Here is a 27,469-nt window from a genome sequence, read left to right on the forward strand (position 1 = left end):
TTTGTTTTATGTTTTTTTTTTGAAATTATAAATAATTTTATTTTAAAAATATCTTTTAATCCTGTACTATTGTAGTAATTAGGGCTTACACCGTTTAAAAATTATCTAGTAACTATTAGAGACTGCAGCAGTTAGACAATAACTATTATTACTATTTTAAAATGATTTTCATTAATTTTAATTAATTTTGATAAAATTTAAATAATTTTAATTAAATTGGGATATAATGATAATATTAAAAAATTTTAAATTCACCTTAAATATATTATAGCAGATATTAATAATTTTTATATATTATAGTAACTATTAAGTAATTTTTATATAATCTAACAGTTATAGATGATAACTGCTCCAATAACATCTAATTAAGAGGTATTTTGGAATAAAATAAGAGGTGGCTATGTTTTTTTTTGAAGAGGTTGAATTTATGATTTGTAATATTTGGGCGCGATTTGTACCAAAATAAAAAAAAAAAGAGTCAAAATCAGTCAAGATTGAACGAACCGTTATGACGAATCAACTGCAGTTTTGACTTTAGCTCCCACCACGTTGAGAGACGCGTGTCGGAGTTCCAGTGGCGTGAAGCCGCCACCTGTGAGAAATCGAACCGGCGTGCGGGCCGCCGAATCACGTGCCTCCTCGCACATCGGCGCTACGTGGCGGAAAAGGAAAAGGAGCCGTCGTGGGTCCCACCGCCCTCCCAGCTACCGGCCGCTTGTTTTCAATCCGCTTCTCGTGGCCACGGAAATTTCGAGTCCGAGTAATTTGAGTGGCTCGCGAATATTTATGTTTTTTTTTTGTGTTAATTTTTTTTATTATTATTAATTGGGCGGATTTTATTTACTTATTTATTTGTAAAGTAACTGACGACGAGTGCTTAAGTTGTTTCCCGAACTGCTCTGGAAAAGGGCAGGAATCAAAGCGGACGACGAAGGAGGCGGCGAGGGTTTGCGATCCGATCTCTCAACCTTTCCGGAATCGAGATCGATGCAGGCGAAGGGGAGAAGCTGCGAAGGCCTGGGAGGAGGGAGAGGGAAAGGGAGACGGAGAGGGAAAAGTGGAGAGGTAGTTGCTACCGAGGAAGAGAAGGCAGATCAGGTACATAGATCACTGCCGCATAACTTTCGTTTCTTTTCCCCCCCTTATTTTTGATCGCCGTTTTTTAATTTAATTGATTTCTAGTTCGACGAGGGTGCTGAGTTTTTTTTAGTGATTTTGGAGCATTGCTGTTGTTCTCTCGCTTGTTGTTGTGTTGTTGGATTGAATACTGTTGATGGAAATATTGGAGTCCAGTGACTTTGGGCTTCTGCAACAGCGAATGGCCTGATTTGATCTGAATATTTCGGATAGCAGAAAATTATAAGAGCTAGGTTTTCAAACTGGTTCAGTTTGATAGGCTTCGATTGAAGTTTTTGGATTGAGCTTTGATATTTTTCATTTTGTTATGAATTTCTCATCTTTTTGTTTCTTTAATAAATATTTCTATTTTTTTTAATCGAGTTTAGAAGTGATTAATCCTGGGCTGGTTGATTGTGTTTTTGTAATATTTTTTAAGAAAAATTGCACTAGAATAAAATGTTATTCTAGATATATCTTGTGTGAGATAGTTAATTCTATCTATATATAACTATTTTGTCCTAATCTACATGGTCCAATATAGTTAAAATGACTCCAAGCCAATAATAGTTATAGATAGCTACTAAATTGTCGCCGAAATATTTATTATTGTGATTGTTAACAAATACAAATAAACCGATTATATAAAATTTATTGGAATACTACTTCTAAAAGCCTAATATGTTCTTAAGTATATCTCTTTTTTATATTAATATAAATATGCCTAATAGATATGAGATATCTACTAAATTGTCGCCGAGATATTTATTATTGTGATTGTTTACAAACACAAATAAACCGATTATATAAAATTTATTGAATACTACTTCTAAAAGCCTAATATGTTCTTAAGTATATCTCTTTTTTTATATTAATATGCCTCTTTTTTATTATTGTGATTGTTAACAAATACCAATAAACCGATTATATAAAATTTATTGGATACTACTTCTAAAAGCCAATTATGTTCTTAAGCCTATATTAAGTAAATCAAATTCGTGCAGAAAGGACAATTTTGAGGACAGCGATCTAAAATTAGTGGCAATCTATCTCTTTTCCTCCACAAATTGGATTGATTTTTAGAGGCAGAGGAAGTGCACAAAACCGAGTATTTGGATTTGTTTATCTAAATTCTCTCCTGATCTTGTGGCGAGGTGTCATAAAATGCATAAAAAACTAGCCCGTACTAGTCTCTCCGTCCCTTTTTTGATATACGGAAAATAACTCTGTAATTTGTGTGGCCACTATGACTATCAGAGATCTTAGCCAATATTTTTTCTATCTCAGTTCTTATCCACTAATGCAAAATCTAATCAATTCCAAATCAGATTAAACTGCGAGCTCATCATCCTCTATATCTTACGAAGAAACTAGTTTTTCTTTGCAAAGAGAGAAGTTGTTATTAAGAAAGAGAGTGTTAGCAACAACGCTTACTCCAATGGTCATGCAGATGCAATTTAGATTTTTTTTTCCCTTCTTCTGTCTGTGTGTGTGTGTGATCCACTTTATTTGATGATTTGCTTTGAATTATCTTTTATATGTATAAGCATTTTTATCTGCATTAAATCTTATAAATGTTGCTCTGATTATGAGAGCAGAGAGGCTCATCCGTATCTGTTCTTTGTGAATTCCAGGAGAACTGTGTTCCGTCAATGACAATGAACGACATTAATCTTCCAAACAATCTACTTTTTGTTAATGTAAGATCATCTGCTGACCAGACTCACTCGGAGGATCTGGCAGTATCAGCATCAGATCCACTGATTAGGGTAATTTTCTCAGCTAAATGTTCAGAATCAGGTGATGATTTTTCACTGCTCAAGTAGATTCTGAATGGATTGTTGTTCTTCATGCTCATTAGGTGAGGAAACCTTACACTATCACGAAGCATCGAGAGAAGTGGACCAAAGAAGAACATGAAAAGTTTTTGGAAGCTATTAAACTTTATGGCCGTGCTTGGCGTCGTATACAAGGTACTTCCCCGTTTGTATTGAATTATCTTCCAATTGGCTCTAGATTTTCTTCTTTTTCCTGATTAAGAGTCTACATGCAGAACATATCGGCACAAAGACTGCCATTCAAATCCGAAGTCATGCACAGAAGTTTTTCTCAAAGGTGTGCTATTATTTTTCCAATAATTTCTCTTCCATTATCTCATCACTGCTGTTGTTGCCTTTTCCCTTTAGATTTGCAATAAAATTCCTGATTTCACCTTCAAATCTAGGTCGACCGCAAAGCAGATACTGGAAAGTCGATTGACATACCTCCTCCGAGGCCAAAGCGAAAACCACTGCATCCATATCCTCGTAAGCTAGGCCATGGGTGCACTGCTACTGTTCCAAATGCAAAGTCACCGGAGAACTCTTCCTTCACAATTCCTTCATTCTCCGAACAAGAGAGTGGATCACCAGTCTCAGTGCTGTCTTTATTCAGATCTGATACTTCTGGTTCATTCTTCTCAAAGACTCGAAGCATCTGTGCATCACCATCGTCAACTGGGGTCGGTTTAGACCCGATGGACGTTTCAATGAGTGACTCAGAGAACGGATGTTGCTCCCCAACCTCATCAGCTTTGATAGACAACAAGATTTTAGTGTTGGGCCTGGAAACTAGCAGCTCAACTAAATTAGATGAAGCTATGCCGGTACATACATCAATCTCTCTGATAGATCTTTTCTAAGTCATTTCAAGAACAAGCTTTTATCAACGTTTAACTGTCATTACAGGGGCCCGACATGGATCCGAAGGATAGCAACACTTCAGTTGAAGCACAACCTACGAGCGTTAAACTCTTTGGAAGAACACTTCTCATCTCCAACTCTGGAAAAGCATGTTCCTCTAATGATCAGAAAACCAACATGGACACCCATATCCAAGCTCCATCGCTCGCGCACATATCACCCTGCGAAGCTTCATGCCGGCTCACAACAAGCAGTATTGCACCGGATGCCGCAGCACATTCTATGTGCCACTTTCTGGAGTTCCAATCTCAAGGTGTCCAAATGAACTCCAACGCCGAAGTATTTGCCCCAGTGCCCTTCTGGAGTTTTTTCGGAAGCAGACTATCTCCTCTCCCATTCACCACCACGCAACAAGACATGAGGGCGAAAAGAAAGGCACCGCTGAACGCCACAGGACATCTAACTATGGAGAAAGAGAATTATAATACTGATACAAGCACAAGCTCAAGCTCAGCTTGGAATGAAACTGAAACCGCCATCGACGATGTCAATCGTTCTGTCGAAGGGCAAGGGGTTTCAGCATTGCAGGTGCACAGATGCAGCACCACCCGCAGACTAAAGAGAAGCAAGTACTCGGCTTTCTCGCCTGTCGAAACAACAAACCAGTACATGAACAAGGAGCTCAGTGCCCTAACATAAAAAAGTGAACAATAACAGGGATTACTCACCTACTTCAGTAGATAGACATGCTAACCAGATGCTGTGCTGTAGGGAAAGAGTCTATGACTGTGTTCCTTTTTTTCGCATCTGTGATTAATTTTTTCTGGCGTATGCATCTGTCCTTTTATTATTATTATTATTATTATTATTATTATTATTATTATTATTAGTTTTCACATTGCTGTTTGTAATTTAAGGATTATATTATGTTAGGCACTTGTGGCCTGCTGCTTGTACACATGCAACTTGCTGTGCTTTACTAAGAATTTGCTAAAGTGCTTACCACTTGAATTGCTGACATTGCAGAGAAGATGGAATTAGATCTTGTTTCGAAATTTTTAGGTTATCATGGATAATTTTAATTATATGATTATCAGATAATTATACAATCGGAAAAATATAATTAAAAGTTATTCGGTTCAATTTATATAATATAATAAAAATTTATTTATTTAAAAATTTTAATAAATAATTTAATTTAATATTGTATTATATTATCTCAATTACAAAATCAATCTTACGTTTTTCTTTTTGGTTTTTTACTTTTGTTCCTGTGTTTTTTTACTTTTCATTTTTACATTTTTATGTGTTTTTTTTTTACTTTTTTCAATTTTTTTTTTACTAAAAAAAAATCGTTAACCTTCTAATCAAGAAAAATATCAATTTTTTAAAGTTTTTTTTATTTTGGATTGCATGCCTTTTTTTTTTTTTTTTTTTTGACGTGTTGGACTATGGATTTTTGATGATATTCATTAATTACTCGATAATCATTAATTACCTAAATCAAATAAGATTTTTGATGATATTCTTAAATAGATAATTAAGATTATTAAGGATAACGCTTACTAAATCCACCCTTAGACCTGTATTTGATGCGATGGTTGAGGTTTTGCTACGTAATTGATTATGATTTATCCCCGATCTATTTTTTTTATGAACTAAGAAATCTCATCTCAATTTAAAAGAGTGCAGATCTCCAAATAAATTACTAGAGCATATCTCCAAATAAATTGCTCCAACCAACGGATAAAATATTATTGGTTTCGCCATTACCTGTCGCATTCGACCCTGTTTTAATTAGGGGAATTTCATTTTACAGGGGGTTGTTTTGAAATTATCATCCTAGAATTTTAAAATTTAGATAATCAAAATGCTCCCTTTTATTTTGTTAAACTTTTATCATTTTACCTCTCTACGTTTATATGTATTCAATAAAAAAATCAATCTTTTTTATAATTCAAATGTTTAGATCATACGACTAATTCAAAAGAGATAGTATTTTTCCTAATTTGCTTGTTGAAAAAATCTAAAATAATTTTATTTTTCTCTAATTCACTTGTCGACTAAACCTAAAATATAATTTATAATCTAAAATATAATTTGTGTATTCAAAAGTCATCTTTTAAAAATATTCATCTCATTTAAAAAAAATCAAATTATAAACACATGAGGCATGAGCTTGCTTTTATCATCGCAAACAGTGTGCTGGCAGACTGGCAGTTATTTGTCGCACATGATGTTGTCCTCGTTTGCTTATTACTTGTTACAAACAAAATTATTATCCAGAAAAACATTCATTAAAAAAATCTATTTATATTTCCAATTTTTTTTTAAAAAAAAATAAATACCAAACAAATCCAAAGGCAAAGCCATCAAATATGAAAATCCGCAAGGTGGCCGCCAAAAGCGTCGGATCGAAGACAGACACGTCACTGATCCGGACTAAGCAACACAAACAGATCTCAACTCTACAAACCAAATCGAACGAACAATGAACACCAACCCACGGATCCCTCCTCTCCTCGCTCTCTATAAATCTCCCCCGCCCACAGCATTCCACCGCACCGGCTGTTCACCTTCTCGAATTTCTTGTACTTCTTTTACCTCGTTCGTCGACATGTCCGGCCGCGGCAAGGGAGGCAAGGGGCTCGGCAAAGGCGGAGCTAAGCGCCACCGCAAGGTCCTTCGCGACAACATCCAGGGCATCACTAAGCCGGCGATCCGCCGCCTCGCCCGACGCGGCGGCGTCAAGCGCATCAGCGGCCTCATCTACGAGGAGACCCGTGGCGTCCTCAAGATCTTTCTCGAGAACGTCATCCGCGACGCCGTCACCTACACCGAGCACGCCCGCCGCAAAACCGTCACCGCCATGGACGTCGTCTACGCCCTCAAGCGCCAGGGCCGCACCCTCTACGGTTTCGGCGGCTGATACTTTCCTATTCTTTAGGGTTAGGGTTTGCACTAAGATGTAGCTCTTGAATCATGTAATCAAATATGTGAATGCGCTTTTTTCCTATCAAGGATGCATTGCTCAACTCGTTTAAATTCCCTACAACTGTTCTTGTGAAAATGCATCAATCAAACAAGTAATGCTATAAAAGGGAAGAATTTGATGAAGAAACCGCTCTGTTCCACGAGCTTAAAGAGATCGTCAAACCGTAGATATGTACAACACTATTGTAGTATTAAAAGTATTAGAAATTGCTCGGATAAATCTTATATCAACAATTAAGTAGGATCGTCACAGAACTCTAAGCTGAGCGAGAAATGCAGCACACAAGTCAAGAAACAATAGCTGAGGGCCACTCACCCTCTGCAGATCGAGGAGATACTTGTCTTCCTTGGTCTTGTAAAGCTGCATGATACATAGAATCCATCGTTCACTTCTTAAAATCCCATATGATGGTTATTGGTGATTAGAGAGAGGAAGATTGTTACCTGCATTTCGAACTTTACCACCAAAAGCTCTTTATCAGCACCTTCAGTTTCAATGGCAGCTTGAGAATCAGCAAAACCTGGGAAATAACGGCACTTCATGTTGTAATGCCCAATCTGTTTCCAAGAAATATTCAGCTCTTGCAGGGCTTTGAGCACCTCCGTCATGATCTCACGAGGATGGGCTCGAGACTGGATGATCAAAGTTTTGCATATTAAGGAGTAATCGAACAACTTGATTTAGAGAGAGGAGCAAATGAGCACCTGAAGACCAAGAGCCCATTTTCTTTCAGAAGCAGGGGAATGTGGTGCTCTTGGATTAATCATCCCCTGTTGCTCCATGTAACCAGGTTGGCGATGTGGAGCTGCCATGCCACTTGAATTGGTATTCAAATAATCCTGCAAAACATGTATTTAATCCTGAATAAGCAGCCAAATAATTCGCAGTTGCGTGATCGAGTTATAACAGTTTGAATACCATGGTTTCTTGAAAATCACCACCGAGATAGCCACTCGTCGTGCGGAAATGATTGTCCACAAGCAAGTAGTAAGAAACAGTTGCCTGATTATGAACACTGATGGATTCAGTTATAGTCCCATACTATGAACTTGCTAACTCAAGGAAGCTCTTTGATTGAATGAAATACCTCATTCTGTATCCTGTTATGAAGAGACTCGACCAACTGGTTCTTGTCGAAACCCATCTTAGTCACCTCCAGAAGGATGTCTTCATCGATCTGTAAGGATGGTCAACTGTTTGTCAGAAAGATTGTAGAATCTTCAAATCACCTACTTAAAACCAGAAGACAACCTTGCAGAACACTGAGAGATTTTAGAATCTTCAGCTACCAACTGTTTTCACACTTTGCTGTTTGGAGACTATTCTTTGCTTATTACTTAAACAACATTCTTAAAAACTAAATATTAGAATGAGAATTCCTTAGAAATAACTACTTGGAGTTCTTATCTGAGCTATCACAACCTAACAGAAACAAGTATTAACATATTGTCATCAACCAAAGCAATAATAACCAATCAGAGTAACAACTAAAAACTCCCCACCTTTTTAGCTTGTTGTGAAGTATCTGGTGGAGGAACAGCTAGATAGCGAGGAAGACGAATCTTGAACCATGCATGTTCACGGATCTGAGGAATGGTTATTCTCTTCATAGGATCAACAACCAGCATTTTAGGAATCAAATCTCGGGCAAGAGCAGACAAATGGCTAGGAAGAGTATATATACCTCCCTAGATTATTGACAATAGTGAATCCGTCAGTGTATTATGTTTATGGATGGTAAAGAGATTGTGTATTGTTATAGGATTTCTTGCCTTTATTTTCTTGAATAAGTTTGGAATATTCTCATCGTCAAAGGGAAGGGTACCACAAAGAAGAGCATAAAGAATGACACCACAACTCCACACATCAACCTCAGGTCCAGCATAAAGTTTTCCAGAAATGACCTAAAGAGGATGAACTCATCACAGTACAAATCAAAGTAAATGGAGAAATGAAACATCAAACATCAAAATTTCTAAATACCTCAGGAGCAGCATAATTTGGGCTTCCACAGCTAGTCTTCAGAAAATGGCCATCACGCATAACGTTACTTAAGCCAAAGTCAGCAATTTTAACATTGCACTTTGAATCCAACAACAAGTTCTCTGGCTTCAAGTCCCGATGAGCAACCATGTTTCTGTGGCAGTACTCAACACCAGATATAATCTATTTGGTGAAGACATATGTTTTTGACAACAAAAGAAGGAAAGGAAGTCAGGCGTCTTTCAGTTATTAGAGAGGGAAGTTAGGCATATTTCAGATTATTAGAGGGAAGTCAGGCATGTGCAGAAGATTAGAGAATGTACTAAAATTTATCAATATGTACTAAAACTGACATCAATATGAATATGCCGTTGCCATGTAAACAACACAAATTCTCAATGAATCTTCAACGAAAGACACACTGAACAGGAAAGAAACAGAGACTAATTCTTGAAAGTATCTGGAAAAGACAGATTTTTCCTGCTTTTAAACGTGCTCAACCAAAACATGTGCCAAACAAACAAAAATAGACTACTTGCCATTAGATCATGAAATGGGAAATTTGATTTTCAGATGCATCCAAGGACAAGGTACGAAAAGCATGAAATTCTCAAGTACCTGTTGGAAGAAGCGGCGAGCTTCAACCTCCTGTAACCTTCCTTTTTCAACAATATAATCAAATAGCTCGCCGGATTTAACATACTCCATCACAACAAAAATGTCTGAATGTGTCTCAATCACCTCATAAAGTCGTATAATATGCGGATGCATAAACAATCTTAATATTTTTATCTCTCGTCTCACTGCAAAACAAAAAAATGTCACCTAGAAATATCAATTAAACAATGTCAACATAGAGTGTAAATACTGCAAAGAAATGATGACGTATATGGAACTTATGTCTGAGTTTCTCAAACACATCATATGCCAAAATCAAAGTCATGGACATCTAAGAATATTGGTTGTTTTAAGTGTATAACAAGATGGTGTTGCATGTCTTAATCACTGATCTCAGAAGAGAGAAGAAAATCTTCAAATTACTAGTTGTTTTATTAATGCTTGAATGATGAAAACAATAAGAAGCCTATCCATAGGCATTACACAACAATCCCATAAGAATCTAAGGTTTCTAGATGTATTAAAAGTGAAACAATAGACTTAGTTTTATGCAGTAATAAGATAAAATAAAAAAAAAAATCTAATTTTTTAAATAGTCTATTTTTATTGCACCATTTTCCACCAGCAAACACTCGACTTTGAATGAGTTGAAGGACATCATTAATAAAATATTCCTCAAGTAGAAATAAAATATAAAATTGAAAATCAGACCACGATTTGACTTGTTTTAACATAACATGTTTATTACATCAAGAGTATTATGGCCAATGATCCTACTCCATCTTAGACAAATTTTAGGCATGTTTTAAATTAAATTTTGTGAACTTGAGTAATTATCTTGCTAATAATACATTTTTTGCATGCTTTCAATTTGCATCATTAGATCCTTATATCTAGGTTGTTTGCAGTGAAAAAGATCATATAAAGAAGAGAAACAAATTAGGAACATTTATAATGAAATATAGAAAATTTTGAGAGTGTATTCATACCTAAATGATAAGAAAGGACATCATAATATTTTACATTCTCTAATTGAAGAGTGTATGTGCATTAAACGATTGTTGTGTTATAATATTCGTGTCAAATCTGTCTCCTTTGACTTATGCTTCAAGATCATGTATTTTACCATGTCATGAGTGAGAAACTAGGAAAACATTGTATCAAGTATGCCTTGTGGTAACAAGCCATCTGTTAAGATAGTTATAAAAAAAGGCATCTGAGAGAAAAATGTGTTATTCATCTCTAAGAGCATATAAATCTTTCTTATAACATTTACTTGATTTAGGTGCAGAAGAATATTAATAAAATTATAATTGTAGGTGAATAATTGTAATCATCTGCAGGGAAATAAAGTTTATGATTAAAAAATTTAAAGCTTCTTTTGAAGGGTTCCAAGAGCCCAAGCTTTTGAATTAGTAGGTCCAATGAGCCTAATCCAGACTAACGACATGAGCACAAGTAAAAGGCATACACAATAAATGAAAGACAAGCACCAAAAGGCTGTTGGATAAATATGGCTAAAATGGGCAGAAGCATATTGCAGTAAAGGCATTGGCAACCGGCTAATGCTCTGATGAGAGGATACCACAACACCAAGGAAAATTCAGGCTCCCTCATTAGAGTCACTTGGACAGTTGAAAGAAGGTTTCCTTGGTACATAAGCACTATTATAAATAACTTGGCATAATTATTTGGTTTTAACCTAGTTTCAATGCCTCATTTTATTATGGAATTAGGTCATTGCATATATTCCAAGGCCTGAAATTTGATGTGTGATTAGGTCCACTGGCTTTGCCATTACAGACATTATATGAATGTAGATATGAAGAAAGTAAAGGTATTTTTAAGAATATATGGAATTAATATTCCAGTTTTCATCATGTGGATTCTTCATTGATTGAAGAGCTGATAACAAAATTTTACCTGTAAATTGTGCAATGGAAAGTAGATTTTATTTTTATCCATTAGCTGTTCTCCAAGAACATGAAATACACACAATTTAATTGGATAGATCACTAGATGAACTTGCTACACATCATACAAACAGATGATATAACTCTAAAAAACAAAAGAATAGAAATCAACTGAATTTTCTATAGAAAAGTCGCCATATTCAAGGTGATTATTGTGAACCTCTTATAAATGATACATCAAGCCGCTAGCAAAATGTTTATTGATATTTTTTTTAGTAGCTCAATAAATATATTCAAAATGGAGGAGGATCTAGATAACAAGAACATGAAGAGAAAAACAATCCTAGCAATGCCATACCTTTTTCTTCCATTTCCATACTCTTTACTTTCCGACGGTTCAGGATCTTGATAGCAACCTTGTGGCCGGTCAACAAATGCTCTGCAATTTTAACCTTACCAAATGATCCAATGCCAAGAGTCTTTCCTAGCTTATAATTTTGCAAGACCACATCAGCGCTGCTACCTCTACCAGATCCTTCCATTTTGAGTCTGAAATAATATCAAAAGAAAGCAGTTAAGCGTGTTTGCTCACATCATTTAATTAGGAGATGGAGGTTGAGCAAGCGTACAAGCTTAACAATGAAGAAATTTCAATAGTTTAACACAATTGAAACTGTAGGTGCAATCAAATTAATGCCGTGAAAAGAACAAAGCTCAAACCCATATATTAGGTGACAAGAAAATTTTTTTTTAGAAGATTTCAACCAAGCATAAGTAACAATCAAATTCTTATAAAACTGCATAGAGAAATTATTGCCTATAGACTGTAGAAAACAATCGATGGCAGCATGTCATAATATAAACTTTCCAGACTAAAAAACAAAAAATAAAAATAACAACTACGATCCAAAAGGAATGAAATCCGCATCACACATATAGCTTAACAACGAAAGGAAATACAAGCATCGCATCAGCTCATCACATATTTCCAAAATTGCAACATCGCGGAAATGAAAAGGCAAGGTTTTTCATATTGGATTTGAAAGGGAGGAGGGGAAAGGAAAGCAATTGCAGTACCAAAATCAAGCAAAAAGAAGCAGAAAACCCACCCGAATCAACAGAGGCTCGCTGCTACCGGCGTCCAAGAGAATCGAGGAGCGGAGAAGGCGGCGAGGATCGGATCTAGGGTTTTGGGATTCGACGAGGAGAAGGAAGCAAGGCGAAACGAGATCGATCTGAGGAGTTGCGCAGGAAGAGAGATCCGACGATCGATGGAGGGACGAGATAATCCAATCATCGACGCGCCATCGTGGCCACCGAAGGCTTCCCCGTCCAGATCGATTTGCGTTGCATTTATTTGTTTTGTTTATTGCAGGAAGGCGACACACTGTTGCCCTCCGCATGTCCATGACATTCGATTGGGTAGGTTTAGGCATGTTTACTTCGGAGGATGGAACTCATTTCTTGCTGATAAATAATTTATTAAGAAAATAAAAAGAGCACTCCTTTTATTTCGTAAAATAAAATTTTCCCCTTTTAAACATCTGTTTTTAAGTCTTACAAGCTAATATAAAAATAGGATTCAATTTTTTAATATAATTAAATATAAAAATCTTTGTTTTGTCACACTAGTTAGTTGTTTTTTTTCCCCAACTTAACTTCAACTTCTTTGGATTCGAATTCAAAAGCTTTTTTAGAATTTACAACGTGTTCCCTCTAATTTAGCACTTATGATACTAATACTTATTGATCAACTGGTAAGTCGACTAGATTCGTAAAGCATTTCACTAATATACGAGGATTTAAATTTGTATAATTATACTACAGCGAGGAATTTAACCCTGTTACTCTTATTTTGAACGAGAAAAGTATCACCTCGTAAATTCTACAAGATAGCGAATGAACAATATGTTCTACCATAGTTTTTATTGTTTTAATACAAACACAATGCATAACTGATGTATTCTACCTATTCCTCAAATAAATATGTGACAATGGCACTTCATGCATTCACTAAGATTGACTGCCTCAGAGAAGATGGCCTAACTAGAGATCTGCCATATGCAATAAGGCAGTGGCAGAGCCATAAGCTTCTTTGCTTTGCTAACATAAGCTCGCTTAGTGTAATCATTCGATTCAATTTCACACAGCATCTGTCTATACAGTTGCAGAGAAGCCCAAACCTGCAAGAAACCATGATAAAAGGTGATGCAATAGTAAGCAACGAGTGGCACATTGGCTGTCTTGCTTCGATCCAAAAGGACAGTGGTCTGCTAGTGGAATTTGGAAAGTAGCAATGTGATCTTACTGTAGGGATGTAAATGAACCAAACGATTCATAAGTTATTCAGAGGTCTAGATTTGAGTTGACAATTTTATCGTGCCAAGCTTGAGATTAAGGATATTCGGCTCGTGAACTCACAAATATGTTCGTTTATAGGGACTCGAGCTCAACTCATTTAAAAGGCTTGAGCACGGCTTGTTTAAATGGCTCGAGAACATGTTCGTTTATAGGTTCGTGAATTTGGACTCGAGCTTGGCTCGTTTAAAGGACTCGAGAACATGTTCGTTTATAAGCTCGTAAACTAGGGTTTGAGCACGACTCGATTAAAGGGCTCGCGAACATGTTCAATGGTGTGTTGAGTTTGAAAGTTTAATGTAGTAATTTAGGATGTTCAATGATATGTTGAGTTTATATTATTTTAGTTGTTAGATTTGTTGAATATTTATTCAAATGAATTTTCGAGCTCGCTTAATAAGCTTGCAAAACGAGCTCAAAAACGAACTCGAACTCGCTTAACAAATTCGGCTCGTTAACTATGATAATCGAACTAATAACGAACCGAGCTCGAACTGTTCGCGAGCTTAGTAATTTCGAAATGAGCCGAGCTCGAACCTTATAATAAAAATTCGATTCGAGCTCAAGCCGAGTTCGAGCTCAAATATAACTTAAACAAGCCGAGCTCGAGCTTAATACTCTTCGGCTCGATTCAGCTCGTTTACATCCCTATTTTACTGGCTATCGCCTAGCAGTATAAAGTGTAAAGCCATAGATGAAGAACGCGCTCTGTTCTATGAGCTTGGTGAGGTTCCAGCCATAGATATTTACAACACTATTGCAGGATAAAGTTTCTCAATTTGCTCGAGTAAATTCTATATCAACTAAAAAGTTTAGAGAAGCAAGTAAATCGTTACAGGACCCTAAGTTGAGTGAGAAATGAAGCACACAAGTCAAGAAACGATAGCTGAGGCCCAGTCACCCTCTGCAAATCAAGGAGATACTTGTCTTCCCTGGTCTTGTAAATCTGCATGATGCATGAAGCCATAGGTCAGTTCTTAAAATATCAAATGATGGTTATTGGAAACGAGAGGATGGTTGAGAAAGGTTTTACCTGCATTTCGAACTTTACCACCAAAGGTTTTTTATCAGCACCTTCAGTTTCGGCAATAGCCGGCTCATTATTGAGCATACCTTTGGAATCAGCAAAGCCAGGGAAATAGCGGCACTTCATGTTGTAATGCCCAATTTGTTTCCAAGAAATATTCAGCTCTGGCAGAGCTTTGAGCACCTCTGCCATGATTTAACTAGGATGGGCTCGAGACTGGATGATCAAAGTTGATCATATTAAGGACTAATCGAATGCCTTGATTAAGAGGAGAGGATCAAATGAGCACCTGAAGACCAAGCGCCCATTTTCTTTCAGAAGCAGGGAAATGTGCTCTTGGACTAATCCCCTGTTGCTCCATGTAACCAGGCTGGCGATGTGGAGCTGCCATGTCACTTGAATTGGTATGCAAACAATCCTGCAAAACAGGTATTTAATCCCGAATAAGCAGCCAAATAATTCGCAGTTGCATGAACGAGTTATACCAGTTTTAAATAACAAAACAGTGAATACCACAGTTTCTTGGAAATCACCACCAAGATAGCCATGGGTAGGGAGGAAATGATTGTCCGCAAGCAAGTAGTAAGAAACAGTTGCCTAATTATGAACACTGATGGATTCAGTTATAGTTCCATACTATGAGATTGCTGACTCAAAGAAGCTCTTTGATTGAATGAAATACCTCATCCTGTATAGTGTTGCAAAGAGACTCGGCCAACTGGTTCTTGTCAGTCCTTCTGAAATACCTCCAGAAGGATGTCTTCATCGATCAGCAAGAATGGTCAACTGTTTGTGATAAAGATTATAGACTTTTCAAGTCGCCTACTAAAAACCAGAAGACATCCTTGAAGAACAGTGAGAAAGATTGTAGAATCTTCAGCTACAACTGTTTTCATACTACTATTTGGAGACTATTCTTTGCATTACTTAAACAAAATTCTTACAAACTAAATATTGGAATGAGAATAAATTTCTGCTCTATTATTTCATTCCTTAGAAATAACTACTTGGAGTTCTTATCTGAGCTATCACAACATAACAGACACAAGTATTAACATATTGTCATCAACCAAAGCAATAATAACCAATCGGAGTATCAACTAAAGTCCCCACCTTTTTAGCTTGTGAAGTATCTGGTGGAGGAACAGCTAGATAGCGAGGAAGACGAGTCTTGAACCATGCATGTTCACGAATCTGAGGAATGGTTATTCTCTTCATAGGATCAACAACCAGCATTTTAGAAATCAAATCTTGGGCAAGGACAGACAAATGGCTAGGAAGAGCATATATTCCTGCCTATATTATTGACAATAGGTAATCAGTCAGTGTATTATGTTTATGGATGGTAAACAGATTGCATATTATTATAGCATTTCTTGCCTTTATTTTCTTATACAAGTTTGGAATATTTTCATCGTCAAAGGGAAGGGTGCCACAAAGAAGAGCATAAAGAATGACACCACAACTCCACACATCTACCTCAGCTCCAGCATAAAGTTCTTCAGAAATGACCTAAAGAGGATGAACTCATCACAACACAAATCAAAGTAAATGGAAAAATGAAACATCAACACATCAAAATTGCTAAATACCTCTGGAGCAGCATAATTTGGGCTTCCACAGCTAGTCTTCAGAAAATGACCATCACGCATAACGTTACTAAAACCAAAGTCAGCAATTTTAACATTGCACTTTGAATCCAACAAGTTCTCCGGTTTCAAGTCCCAATGAACTCAACACCAGATATAATCTTTTTGGCGAAGACATAGGTTTTTGACAAAAAAAAAGGATGAAGAAAATTGGGCATGTTTCAGATTATCAGAGAATGTACTAAAATTTATCAATATGTACTAAAACTGACATCAATATCAATATGCTGCATAGACAACACAAATTCTCGATGAATCTCCTGCAAAAGACATACTGAACAAGAAAGAACAAAGCAGAACACAATTCTTGAAAGCATTTGAAAAAGACAGACTTTTCCAGCCATTAAATGTGCTCAACCAAAATATGTACAAAAAAAATAATAGTCGCCATTAGATAATGAAATGGGAACTTTGATTTTCATATACATCCAAGGACAAGCTATGAAAAAGCATGAAGTTCTCAAGTACCTGTTGGAAAATACGGTGAGTTTCAGCCTTGTAACCTTCCTTTTTCAACAATATAATCAAATAGCTCGCCAGACTTAACATACTCCATCACAACAAAAATGTCTGAATGTGTCTCCATCACCTGATAAAGGCGTACAATATGCGGATGCATAAATAGTCTTAAAATTTTGATCTCTCATCTCACTGCAATATAAACAAATGTCACCTGAAAATATCAATTAAACAATGTAAACATAGAGTGTAAATATCGCAAAGAAATGATGATGTAAATGCAACTTATGTCTGAGTTTCTCCAAAGCATCATATGACAAAATCAAAGTCATGGACATCTAAGAATATTGGTTGCTTGATGTGTATAACAAGATGGTGTTGCATGTCTTAATCACTGGTCTCACGAGAGAGAAGAAAAATCTTCAAATTACTAGTTGCTTTATTATTGCTTGAATGGTGGAAACAATTAGAAGAAGCCGCTCCAGTAGGCATTACAACAATCCAATAAGAATCTAGCAAAACAATCTAAAGTTTCTAGACACAATAAAAAGTGAAACAATAGAATTAGTTTTAAGAAGTAAAAAAGATAAAATAAAAAAAATAAAGATCCAATTTATTAAATGGTATATTTTTTGACTGCACTGTTTTCCACCAACAAACACTTGACTTTGAATAAGTCTAAGGACATCATTAATAAATCGTCAAGTAGAAATAAAATATAAAATTGAAAATCATACCATGATTCAACTTATTTTAACAATTTAACCAATGATTGAAATACCATTCCATGCCGGGCGGGAAGGATGATTTTTACTGTTTTGACAGGAGTGAAACCGGCACAGTATGCGTGATAATTTCGTGTGCGTCGTCAAGTTTGTCACATGCGCCTGTCGCACGACAGAAGGTGGGTCAGAGGCATCCCGGAAGCGTTGTCGGACGCCTCCTATCTCACCAAAAGCGTCCGCAACGCGTGATGCTATGTTCAAAATTAAAATTGTGATTTAATTAATTCAAACAATTCCCAAATTAAGTGTGTCATTTTGAAGAGACTTTCATAAACCCTAATTAAATTATCCTAATAAAATATATAAAAAATATATTTAATATTTTTAAAAAATTAATAAATTTTATTAATTGATATTCTGAAATTGTTTTTATTTTTATTTTTTAAAAAAAAATTCTAAAAAATCAAATTTATAATATATTATTTAAATTATTAATTAATTAATTAATTAGTTAATTTATATAATTATTATACATAAAATAGCATCTTTGTATTAATTTATATAATTATGATTATTTAATCTGGACATTAGAGAACTATAGAGTTAACCTAATCAGAATGTTACAAGAACCAATGCTTCCATCTGATTCCTTTTGGTATTAGTAAGGTAACATATTATGATGTATCAATTTTAATTCGAGTTATTGATAGATCAATTTTCTTTAATGAAAACTATATTTAATTATTTTTCTAACAATATTAAGTTGTTCAATAATGGAGAATTTATATAAAATCAATATACAACTTATTTTTAAATTATACACGATAACATATTTATCTAATAATTACTATATATAAATTAAAAAAATATAGAAATAGTACGACACGAAACAATACCGAAACCGAATCATTCTAGTTTGGGATTGAAACTTTGGCATGGGTCGACATTTTAAACCTTGATTTTAACATAATATGTTTATTACATCAAGTGTATTATGGCCAATGATCTTTCTCCATATTAGACAAATTTTAGGCATGTTTTTGGTTAAATTTTGTGACCCTGAGTAATTATTTTGCTAATAATATGTTTTTTTTTGCATGTTTTCAATTTGTATAATTAGATCCCTATATCTAGGTTGTTTGCACGTGCAAAAGACCATATAAAGAAGGGAAACAGATTAGGTACATTTATCATGAAGTATAGAAAATTATGAAAATGTGTTCAGACCTCATAAAATTTTACATTCTCAAATTGAAGCATGTATGTGCATTAAATGATTGTTGTGATACATATTCATGTCAAGTCTCTCTGAGAACATATAAATCTTTCTTATATCATTTACTTGACTTAGGTGCAAAAGAATATTAATAAAATTATAATTGTAGGGGATAAACAGTTAATGATTAAAAAAAAAACTCAAGGCTTCTTTTGAAGAGGTCCAAGAGACCAAGAGAATTAGCAGATTCAATGAGCTTAATCCAGACTAACGACATGAGCATAAGTAAAAGGCATACACAATAAATGAAACACAAGAATCAAAAGACTGTTGGAGGATATGGCTGAAATGGGCAGAAGCATATTGCAGCAAAGGCATTGTCAATCAGCTAATGCTCTGATGAGGATACCATAACACTAAGGAAAATTCAGGCGCCATTATTAGATTCACTTGGACAGTTGAAAGAAGGTTTTCGTTGTACATATGCACTATTATAAATAACTTGGCATAATTATTTGGTTTTAACCTAGTTCCAATGCCTTATTTATTATGGTACTAGTTCACTGCATATAGTCCAAGGCCTGAAGTTTGGTGTGTGATTAGGTCCACTGGATTTACCATTACAGACATTTATGAATGTGGATGGGGAAAATAAAAGGTATTTTAAGAATATATGGAATTAATATTCCAGTTTTCATCATTTGGATTCTTATTGACTGAAGAGCTGATAATAAAATTTTACCTGTAAACTGTGCAATGGGAAGTAGATTTTGTTTTTATCCGTTAGCTGTTCTCTAATAACATGAAATATCCACATTTTAATTGAATAGGTCACTAGGTGAACTTGCTACACATCATACAAACAGATGATAGGGCTCTAAAAAACAACAGAATAGAAATCAACTGAATTTACTATAGAAAGTTCGCCATATTCAAGGCGATTATTATGAACCTCTTATAAATGATACATCAAGCTGTTAGCAAAATGTTTATTGATATTATATTTAGTAGCTCAATGAAAATATTCAAAATGGAGAAGGATCAAGATAACAAGAACAAGGTAAAAAAAATCTTGGCAATGACATACCTTTTTCTTCCGCTCCCCTGCTCTTTACTTTCTGGCGATTCAGGATCTTGATAGCAACATTGTGGCCCGTCAACAAATGCTGTGCAAGTTTAACCTTACCAGATGATCCAATGCCAAGAATCTTTCCTAGCTCATAATTTTGCAAGACCACATCAGCGCTGCTACCTCTACCAGATCCTTCCATTTTGACTCTGAAATAATATCAAAAGAAAGAAGTTAAGCGTGTTTGCTTACCTCATTTAATTAGGAGATGGAGGTTGAGCAAGCGTACAAGCTTAACAATGAAGAAATTTCAATAGTTTAACACAAATGAAACTGTAGGTACAATCAAATTAATGCCATGAAAAGAACAAAGCTCAACCCATATAACAGGTGACAAGAAAAAAACTTCAGGAGATTTTAACCAAGCATAACTAACTTAAATTCTTATGAAATTGCACAGAGAAAACTATAACAGCCCCCCCCAAACTTCCTCCTGAACATTGCCTATAAACTGTAGAAAACAACTGACAGCAGCATGTCATAATAGGAACTTTCCAGACCAAAAAAAAATCACGATCCAAAAGAAATGAAATCTGCATCACACATATATCTTAACAACGACAGAAATGAAACCAACCTGAGTCAACAGAGGCTCGTTGCAACAGGCGCCCAAGAGAATCGAGGAGCGGAGGAGGCGGCGAGGATCAGATATAGGGTTTTGGATTCGGCGGAGAGAAGGAAGCAATTTGAAACGAGATCGATCTGACGAGTCGCGAAGGAAGAGAGATCGGGCAATAGATGGAGGCGCTACAAGTAGATAATCCGACCATCGACTCGCCATCGTGGCCACCGACGCGCTGCCCGTCCGTATCGATTCCGACGAATCGGCCGGCGTATTATTAATTTGCGCTGCATTTATTTGTTTTGTTTATCGCAGGAAGGCGAAGGTGACAGTGAGCTTTATGACGGCCAATTTCATTGCGATTATCAGCTTCATGTTTTTCTTTCGTAGGGTACAAAGCAAAGGCGTGATTTCGTAAAATAATTTTATTTATTTTTAATTTTTAATTTTATATAGGACGCCCCGAGTCGGACTCGAATAATAATAAAAGATATATATATATATATATATAAATTATATGTGTCACACTAGTTAATTGTTTCTGCCCAACTTAAACTTCTTTGGACCCGAATCCAAAAGCTGCTTTAGATTTGAGAACGTGTTCCTTCTGATTCACCACTTATCATACTGATACTCCACTGGTAACTCTGCAAGATTCGAAATTTTTTTCACTAATATACGAGGATATAAATACGTATAATTATACAGCCAAGAGGAATTTAACTTTGTTACTCTTATTTTGAACGAGAAATAGTATCACCTCATAAATTAGATAGGATAGTGAATGAACAATCTGTTCTACTTCAACAATACCATACTTGTTATTGTCTAACATACAAACCCAATGTATAACTGATGTGTTCTACCTGTTCCTCGATAGGATAGTGATGTACTAATTTACCAGCTTATGTTTTATCTTCATGCTTTCACTAAGTTTGACTGCCTCAGAGAAGATGGCCTAACTAGAGATCTTCCATACGCAACCGGCAGGGCCATAAGCTTCTTTGCTTTGCTAACATAAGCTCGCTTAGTGAAGTTATTGTAGTCGTTCGCTTCAATTTCGTCGAGGATCCGCCTATACAGTTCTAGAGAAGCCCAAACCTGCAACAAGCCATGAGAAAAGGCAATGCAATAGAAAGCAATGAGTGGCGCATTGGCTGTCTTGCTTCCATACAAAAGGACAGTAAGTTGGTCTGATCTTACCGGCCAACGACTAGCTTGATTGAGTTCGGTTACACCAATCTCAGCTTCTTGGAAGAACACTCTTGCCCTCTTGATTTGGTCCTTCATGAAACTCCTCCATTTGTCAGTCACCTTGCCATTAAAAATGTCCTCATCTGAAAGACCAGCCTGAGCAAGCTCATCCTGTGGCAGATAAATCCTCCCTCTACTAGCACTGAGAGTGAGAGAGAGAGAGAGATAGAGAGAGAGAGAGAGGAACATAAGCTCTAAGTCGATAACTTATTAAGGATCAAATTGAGGAATTTGTAAGAAATGATCATGACTTACTCTTCCCCAACATCCCTAAGAATGTTGGTCAGTTGGTTTGCAATCCCTAAAGCCAAAGCTGCACTGTACACACTCTCTGTTGTCGCTTTCGACTCTTGTGCGATGCCCATCACAGGAACGCTCATCAATCCGACAGTTCCAGCGACGTAGTAGCAATAGAGATAGAGTTCGCTGAAGTTTTTATATCTAGATTTCTTTAAATCCAATCGCATTCCTTCAATCATGTCTCTAAATGGCTGAAAATCCAAACAGACAACAACAAGTTGTGTGCATCGGTTATTTGATATAGTAGCTCCATTAAAACAATGCCTTAATAAAAGTTGAATGCGTGCCTGGATATCGACGGGGTACTTTCTAACGGTATCGGAAAGGGCCGCATCGAGCATGTCATATGGCTGGCCTGAAAACACATCCTCCAGCCTCGATTCCCATCGGTCTAAAGCAGTAGGTGTGATTTGTGAAGCATTTGGACCATCTACAAGCTCATCGGTCCTCCTGCACCACACTGAACACATCATGGCAACGTTATGCCAATGCTGGTGTTTGTGTTAACAGATACAGTTTATCGAGTCGGTTAACAGAATCTGTTCTGTATTATGCAATAGTTTAATGGTTTAAGCAAGGCCGTTTTGGCATTGATAGCTTCGAAAGAACGGATCGAAACAAAAAGCATCGAGTAGGTTGTGTTATACCATTGTTTAAGCAAGAACATGTGCAAACAAGCTATGTCTTATTCTAGCAACGTAGAATGCGATTTTGGCATGATTGTTGGGAGAAAAGGATCCAAACGAAAGCTTATAAACAACTGCTCTTCATATTCTAATGGATTATCTTGTCGTCTACTGACAGATTGTAGATGAATCCGAGCAATTAACTTATTAAAATCTCTCTAAAATTACGAAAAAGGAAATTTCAAAACAAATTATTGCATCAAGATTGCTTACCATAGATTGCCCAGATAGCCTTTCTTCTCTCAGGAGTCATGAGCAGTGTCCCTGAACGCAGGAGCACAGAGAAAGCACATCAGTAAGAGTAGTGGAGGTCAGGAGGTGCAAGTTCCATGAACCTCGATTGCTCACCCAAGTAAAAGGTCTTGGCATACTCTGCGCAGACTTCTCCACAGCGATCGTAGGCATCCTCCAACAAGCCCAGTGATCCAGGAAGTGGCGTGTCCTGCTTCTTCGCATCGACGGCAATGTTCGAGGTCAGCTGCCTCTTCACCAGTGCGGCCTGCTTCAGAACTACGTCATAGACCTTCTGCTCCGAGGAGACCACGATCTCCCCTCCGGCGCTCGTCAGCAGACTCGCCGCGCAGGGAAAAAGTGAGCTCTTTTCTGGCTCAAACCCCACGCAGGCGTACTTGGAATCAGCATAGAGCGAGCGCAAGCTCCACCTTCGATTCCTTCTCTGGATCTCCCCGTCATGATTCATTGCAGGAAACGCAGGCAGCTTTCCCTGTGACCGATCCCCTTCTCGAACTGCTTCCAAGAATCCTAGTCCAACACGCGCATCCGCGGGAGAAACCATCCGCAGCAGCAAAGTTTCCATCTCGATCTAAAAGGGTGATCGATGATTACTTCGCTTTGTTTCCTCCCTGTCGGCTCCCTTTTTGGACAGGACCATTAAAAGGGGGGAATCTTTACCCTGAAAAAGAAAGAACGAACTTTGCAAAGTCCATGAAACTTGCAAACCCCGAAATCGAAACATAAACCAACCAACAAAGAGGGAGATAGCTTCTAAATCTGCTGTTCTCCACCTCGGCATCATAAAGAAAAAACACTCATCGACTCACCGCTTACTTCCATCAAATCTGTTAAGTCGCCATTAGAGCTCAACTGGAGAGCTTCACTGGACTTCTCCCGCGTTTCCCCTCCTCCTCCGCTCTCCGTGGACTCTGGGTGGGGCGACGGCTTCCTGCTCGAGTGGGTGCGGGAGGGAGGGAAAGGTGGTGGAGAGGGACACGTCGATGGAGACGACGAGGGGCGATCGCGCCATGCGAGAGTAGCGATAGGGTTATCACATGGATATTGTCGCGGCAAGTGCGGCGGGGCCACGTGGACCGCGTCGGAGGTGAGGCGGACAGCGGCTTGCGGAGTGGACAATTTAGGACACGGCTGACATCACGACTTGAGACCGGACGCGCCATTTTGTGCACTGTTTTGCCGGTCGTGTTCGCGTATCGTGAGGTAGTCCCCGTGGTTGGCGTGCCAGGCGGGGCCTAAAGCCATCAATGATTAATGGCGACGCCGATTCCCACTTGACTCAGTGGAGTCGAGTGATTGTTACGCGCAAAGATATCTGCTTGCCAGGTGGAATTCTTTTGTTGGACAAATATTCGGGTTGAAAATTGGGTAAGATAGAAAGACAGATGGAAGGTTTTCTGACTGTAGCGTAACGGGGAGAGTTAGGTCTCCACTAAAGGCTGATTGGACGGGGAAAAGAAAATATATATTAATTGTAAAAATTACATTAATGGGAAGAAAAATAATTTTCATGTGTAATGCTTAAATTTAAATTATGCACGTTAAATAATCAAGTGAATTAAATATGAGCCATGACTAAACGAGCGATTGTTAAAATGTCCCCGGACCACGTTTTAATCGTCAGACACTTCAACTGTTACCTAAATATTTATTATAGGATATTTATTTTTGATAAATTTAAGAATATTGGTAGTCTAGATGAATAATTATGAGTATTTTTTTTATTTATTCTAATAGTTAATAAAAAAATGTATGAGATCGTATCGATGATGTCTAAAATTAATCAATTTTGATGCGGTTATTCCTTCAACCCCCATGTGTTCCATGGAATAAAAATCATGTTGAGTTATCAATCACCTCAAGATGAGGTGTAAACACACGGAGTATCGTATCTTAGAGAGAGACTCAGGTCTAACCCAAGACACAAATACTCAAATACTCAAAGTTTGATTAAGTACAAATCCATTGCAATGATCTTTGTCTTGATTCTTGATCCTGACATTCTCTCCGATTCAATTTCTAATCCTGGTGCCTCAACTCCATCTCAGTCTGTGTTTCAGCTATGAACTCCCTCTTAGTCTTGCCCTCGACAGTCGTCATTCTCTCGTCTGAGTCTTGGATCTTGACATCTTCTCAATCTCAGTTTCCGAGATCCTCTCAATCTCGGTTTTAGCTACTAACTCCCTCTTAGTTCTAGCCTCAATGGTTGTCATCCTCTCGTCTCAGTCTTGGCCTCAACAACTTGCATTTTTCCATCTCAATTTTAGCAACTGACTCTAACTCCAGTTCTTCTACATCTCAATCTGAGTGACCGACCTAGAGTGACCGACCTAGAGTGACCTAGAATCCATCTCTATCTCATTCTTAGCGAGTGATCCTGGCAACGTCTGCCTGGCTTGGCTCCAATCGCTGACACTACCCCCGCTCAGTCTTGGGTCCCAACTTCATCTACTCTCAAGGTCACTTTAAAATAGTTACATTCCCTTATCCTCAGATCTGATTCATACCTCACATGGCTTGCTTAAAATATGTGAAGGACGAGGTAGCCTTCTCATCATTAAAGATTATTCCTTCGCGAATATCCTAGAACACATGACGCCGAATGAATGGAGAGGTAGTTATTAGGTTATCAGAATGAGTCTTTTAGATACTCTCCTTCAAACAAGTGACACATCATGAATATAATTGAAAGACAGCTAATGGATGTCGAATCTGGTCTCCTTACCGGCTCATACAATAATGATACTATGTCTAACATGAAGATGTTTTCTTGACAACTATATAAACACTCACGAAGGTAATGATATAGGATTTCGATTCGCTAATTCTTCAACTCCACTATGTTTTAGTATTCTTCTCCATTTTCTTCCTTCAGCATAACACCTTAAGTAAATCCTTACTTGAACGTCGAAATAGTCTTGAGATCTGTCCCTCAGCCAGTTTGACCCTTTTTTCGAGTGTCTTTAAGGTTAGTTCATCCTCTTCACCGAAGACTCCCAAGGAAAAGCGTATATCATCTCATTTATTGACTGATGGTTTGACACTCTATGATATTTAGTTGGAACATATTCAAAGAACTGGATATCTATAGATTCCTTTAAATTTGTTTTTAATTGTATTGAATGTTTCAATTATTTTAAAGGAATACATTTAATACAATTTTATTTTTTTTAACACAATTAATAAGCAAAATTATATATATATATATATATATATATGCGGCGATAATGGGGGCCCAACCTGCGTGGGTCAATTGTCGAGGTGGAGCTCAAAGTCAAGGTGGTCAACGCTAGGGTGTATAGTGCCCAAGCAGAGGCTGACTACAATGGCCAGTCGAGGCAATCAATGTCCGAGTGGGCCAACTGTCTAGGTCGAATAATACGGTAAGATCGCCAGACGCTCAGTGTGGGACGACAGGACGCTGATGAGACTGAAGAGCTTGTTCGATCGGGAGAGATAAGCTACTACACCCAGTCACCGCAAGGAAGAACAGTTGAGGCCGACAGAACGGAGGAGTCCCGGCCAAGTGGCTACACAGCTCGACCAAGCAGCGGGACCAGTGTCATATCTCTCGATATCCTTTTGGGAGATAGTGCCGCTGACACGAGGCATGACCAATAGGTGGATCGTACGCCGGAAGTTTTTACTGTCTTGTCAGGAATATGCATGTCCTGTTAAGGTATGGTGTTACAGATACTTTCTTGACAGGTCCTTTCATAGGACACATTGGAGAACATATCCACGCTTCGAGTAGCATGCATGTCGCCCACCAGGGCTCTCTATAAAGGAGGGTCTAAGAACCGACGGAGGTACGCGTTATTCATTGTTTGCGCTTGCGTTATTGTTGCTTCGCTTTTTTCTATAGTTCCGGTGACTGACTTGAGCGTCGGAGGGCTAATGCAGGTGATGCGGATGTGTCATAGGGCATAAGAGAGATTATAGAGATGGAGAGGGACATTTTTGTCATTCAGCTGGTTAGGGCTTTAAGTGAGGAGAAGGCATTGTAGAGAGGGAGGGGGCCTTGATGTTTTTTCTCCCATCGCCACCTGTTGGAACAGGGGTCAACGCCTCCGCCAAAGATCGCCGGCACATCGGCAGTTCATATCCTTCCAGGTAGCTCCTAACCGACGCTACGCCGTCGCTGCCATCATCCTACGCCAGTGCCACTACCTCCTCCTCACGCTGCAGTCGTCGTCGCTCTATCCTTCATCGTCGGCGTGCCAACGCCGCCTTCGTGAGGATGCCGATCGTCGCTCCCCTTCTCCTCCTCACATTACTGTTGCCATCGGACGAACTCGACACAGCTTCCAAACCACGGCTGCCTCACCTCTCTTCGATCCACGACCTTTGCCGGCCTTATAACGCCAGTGTCGTTGCCTTCCCTATCTCCCTCTCCTCTCGCTGGAAAAGGCCTCCTTTAATTTGCCGCCGCCCTCGCAACAACCCAAGCTGGGGTTACCTCGCCGCATCACCTCGCGTCGGCAACACACAGGCCGCTTCTCCTCTCGCGGGAAGCCTCCTCTGGTGTTGGCTTCCTCTGGCGCTG

The 27,469-nt window shown here is 37.8% G+C and overlaps 4 protein-coding genes and 1 pseudogene across 6 annotated transcripts; 2 read left to right on the forward strand and 3 right to left on the reverse strand.

Annotated features, from left to right (window-relative positions):
• Window positions 1-873: 873 nt before the first annotated feature.
• On the forward strand, window positions 874-4,628 carry LOC122047175 (protein LHY-like). Its single transcript, XM_042608289.1, has 6 exons — window positions 874-1,098; window positions 2,751-2,885; window positions 2,978-3,089; window positions 3,170-3,231; window positions 3,341-3,760; window positions 3,843-4,628. Exons 1-6 carry the CDS (start codon window positions 988-990, stop codon window positions 4,494-4,496), a joined length of 1,494 nt encoding a protein of 497 aa, XP_042464223.1. The 5' UTR covers window positions 874-987; the 3' UTR covers window positions 4,497-4,628.
• Window positions 4,629-6,363: 1,735 nt separating this feature from the next.
• On the forward strand, window positions 6,364-6,832 carry LOC122047177 (histone H4). The gene has a single exon (XM_042608292.1). It carries the CDS (start codon window positions 6,415-6,417, stop codon window positions 6,724-6,726), a length of 312 nt encoding a protein of 103 aa, XP_042464226.1. The 5' UTR covers window positions 6,364-6,414; the 3' UTR covers window positions 6,727-6,832.
• A 55-nt stretch (window positions 6,833-6,887) lies between these two features.
• LOC122047176 (serine/threonine protein kinase OSK1-like) lies at window positions 6,888-12,691 on the reverse strand. Its single transcript, XM_042608290.1, has 11 exons — window positions 12,416-12,691; window positions 11,665-11,855; window positions 9,394-9,578; window positions 8,776-8,958; window positions 8,565-8,696; window positions 8,295-8,480; window positions 7,880-7,969; window positions 7,711-7,794; window positions 7,497-7,631; window positions 7,236-7,424; window positions 6,888-7,152 (listed from the first exon to the last, which is right to left on the reverse strand). Exons 2-11 carry the CDS (start codon window positions 11,846-11,848, stop codon window positions 7,039-7,041), a joined length of 1,482 nt encoding a protein of 493 aa, XP_042464224.1. The 5' UTR covers window positions 11,849-11,855; window positions 12,416-12,691; the 3' UTR covers window positions 6,888-7,038.
• Window positions 12,692-14,359: 1,668 nt separating this feature from the next.
• Window positions 14,360-20,828, reverse strand: LOC122047178 (annotated as a pseudogene).
• A 317-nt stretch (window positions 20,829-21,145) lies between these two features.
• LOC122047179 (phytoene synthase 2, chloroplastic-like) lies at window positions 21,146-23,948 on the reverse strand. 3 transcript variants are annotated; one of them, XM_042608295.1, is made up of 7 exons: window positions 23,733-23,946; window positions 23,020-23,584; window positions 22,885-22,935; window positions 22,273-22,445; window positions 21,941-22,176; window positions 21,635-21,827; window positions 21,146-21,532 (listed from the first exon to the last, which is right to left on the reverse strand). In XM_042608295.1, the coding sequence occupies exons 2-7, from the start codon at window positions 23,486-23,488 to the stop codon at window positions 21,350-21,352; spliced, it is 1,305 nt and encodes a 434-aa protein (XP_042464229.1). In that variant the 5' UTR covers window positions 23,489-23,584; window positions 23,733-23,946; the 3' UTR covers window positions 21,146-21,349. The 3 variants fall into 3 exon arrangements, with proteins under 3 accessions (XP_042464229.1, XP_042464228.1, XP_042464227.1); XM_042608294.1 differs by having other exon boundaries at window positions 21,941-22,445; window positions 23,740-23,948; XM_042608293.1 differs by having other exon boundaries at window positions 21,941-22,445; window positions 23,733-23,948.
• Between the last annotated feature and the right edge of the window lie 3,521 nt (window positions 23,949-27,469).

The sequence above is a fragment of the Zingiber officinale genome, chromosome 2B (assembly GCF_018446385.1).
Source record: "Zingiber officinale cultivar Zhangliang chromosome 2B, Zo_v1.1, whole genome shotgun sequence".
Lineage (NCBI taxonomy): Eukaryota > Viridiplantae > Streptophyta > Magnoliopsida > Zingiberales > Zingiberaceae > Zingiber > Zingiber officinale.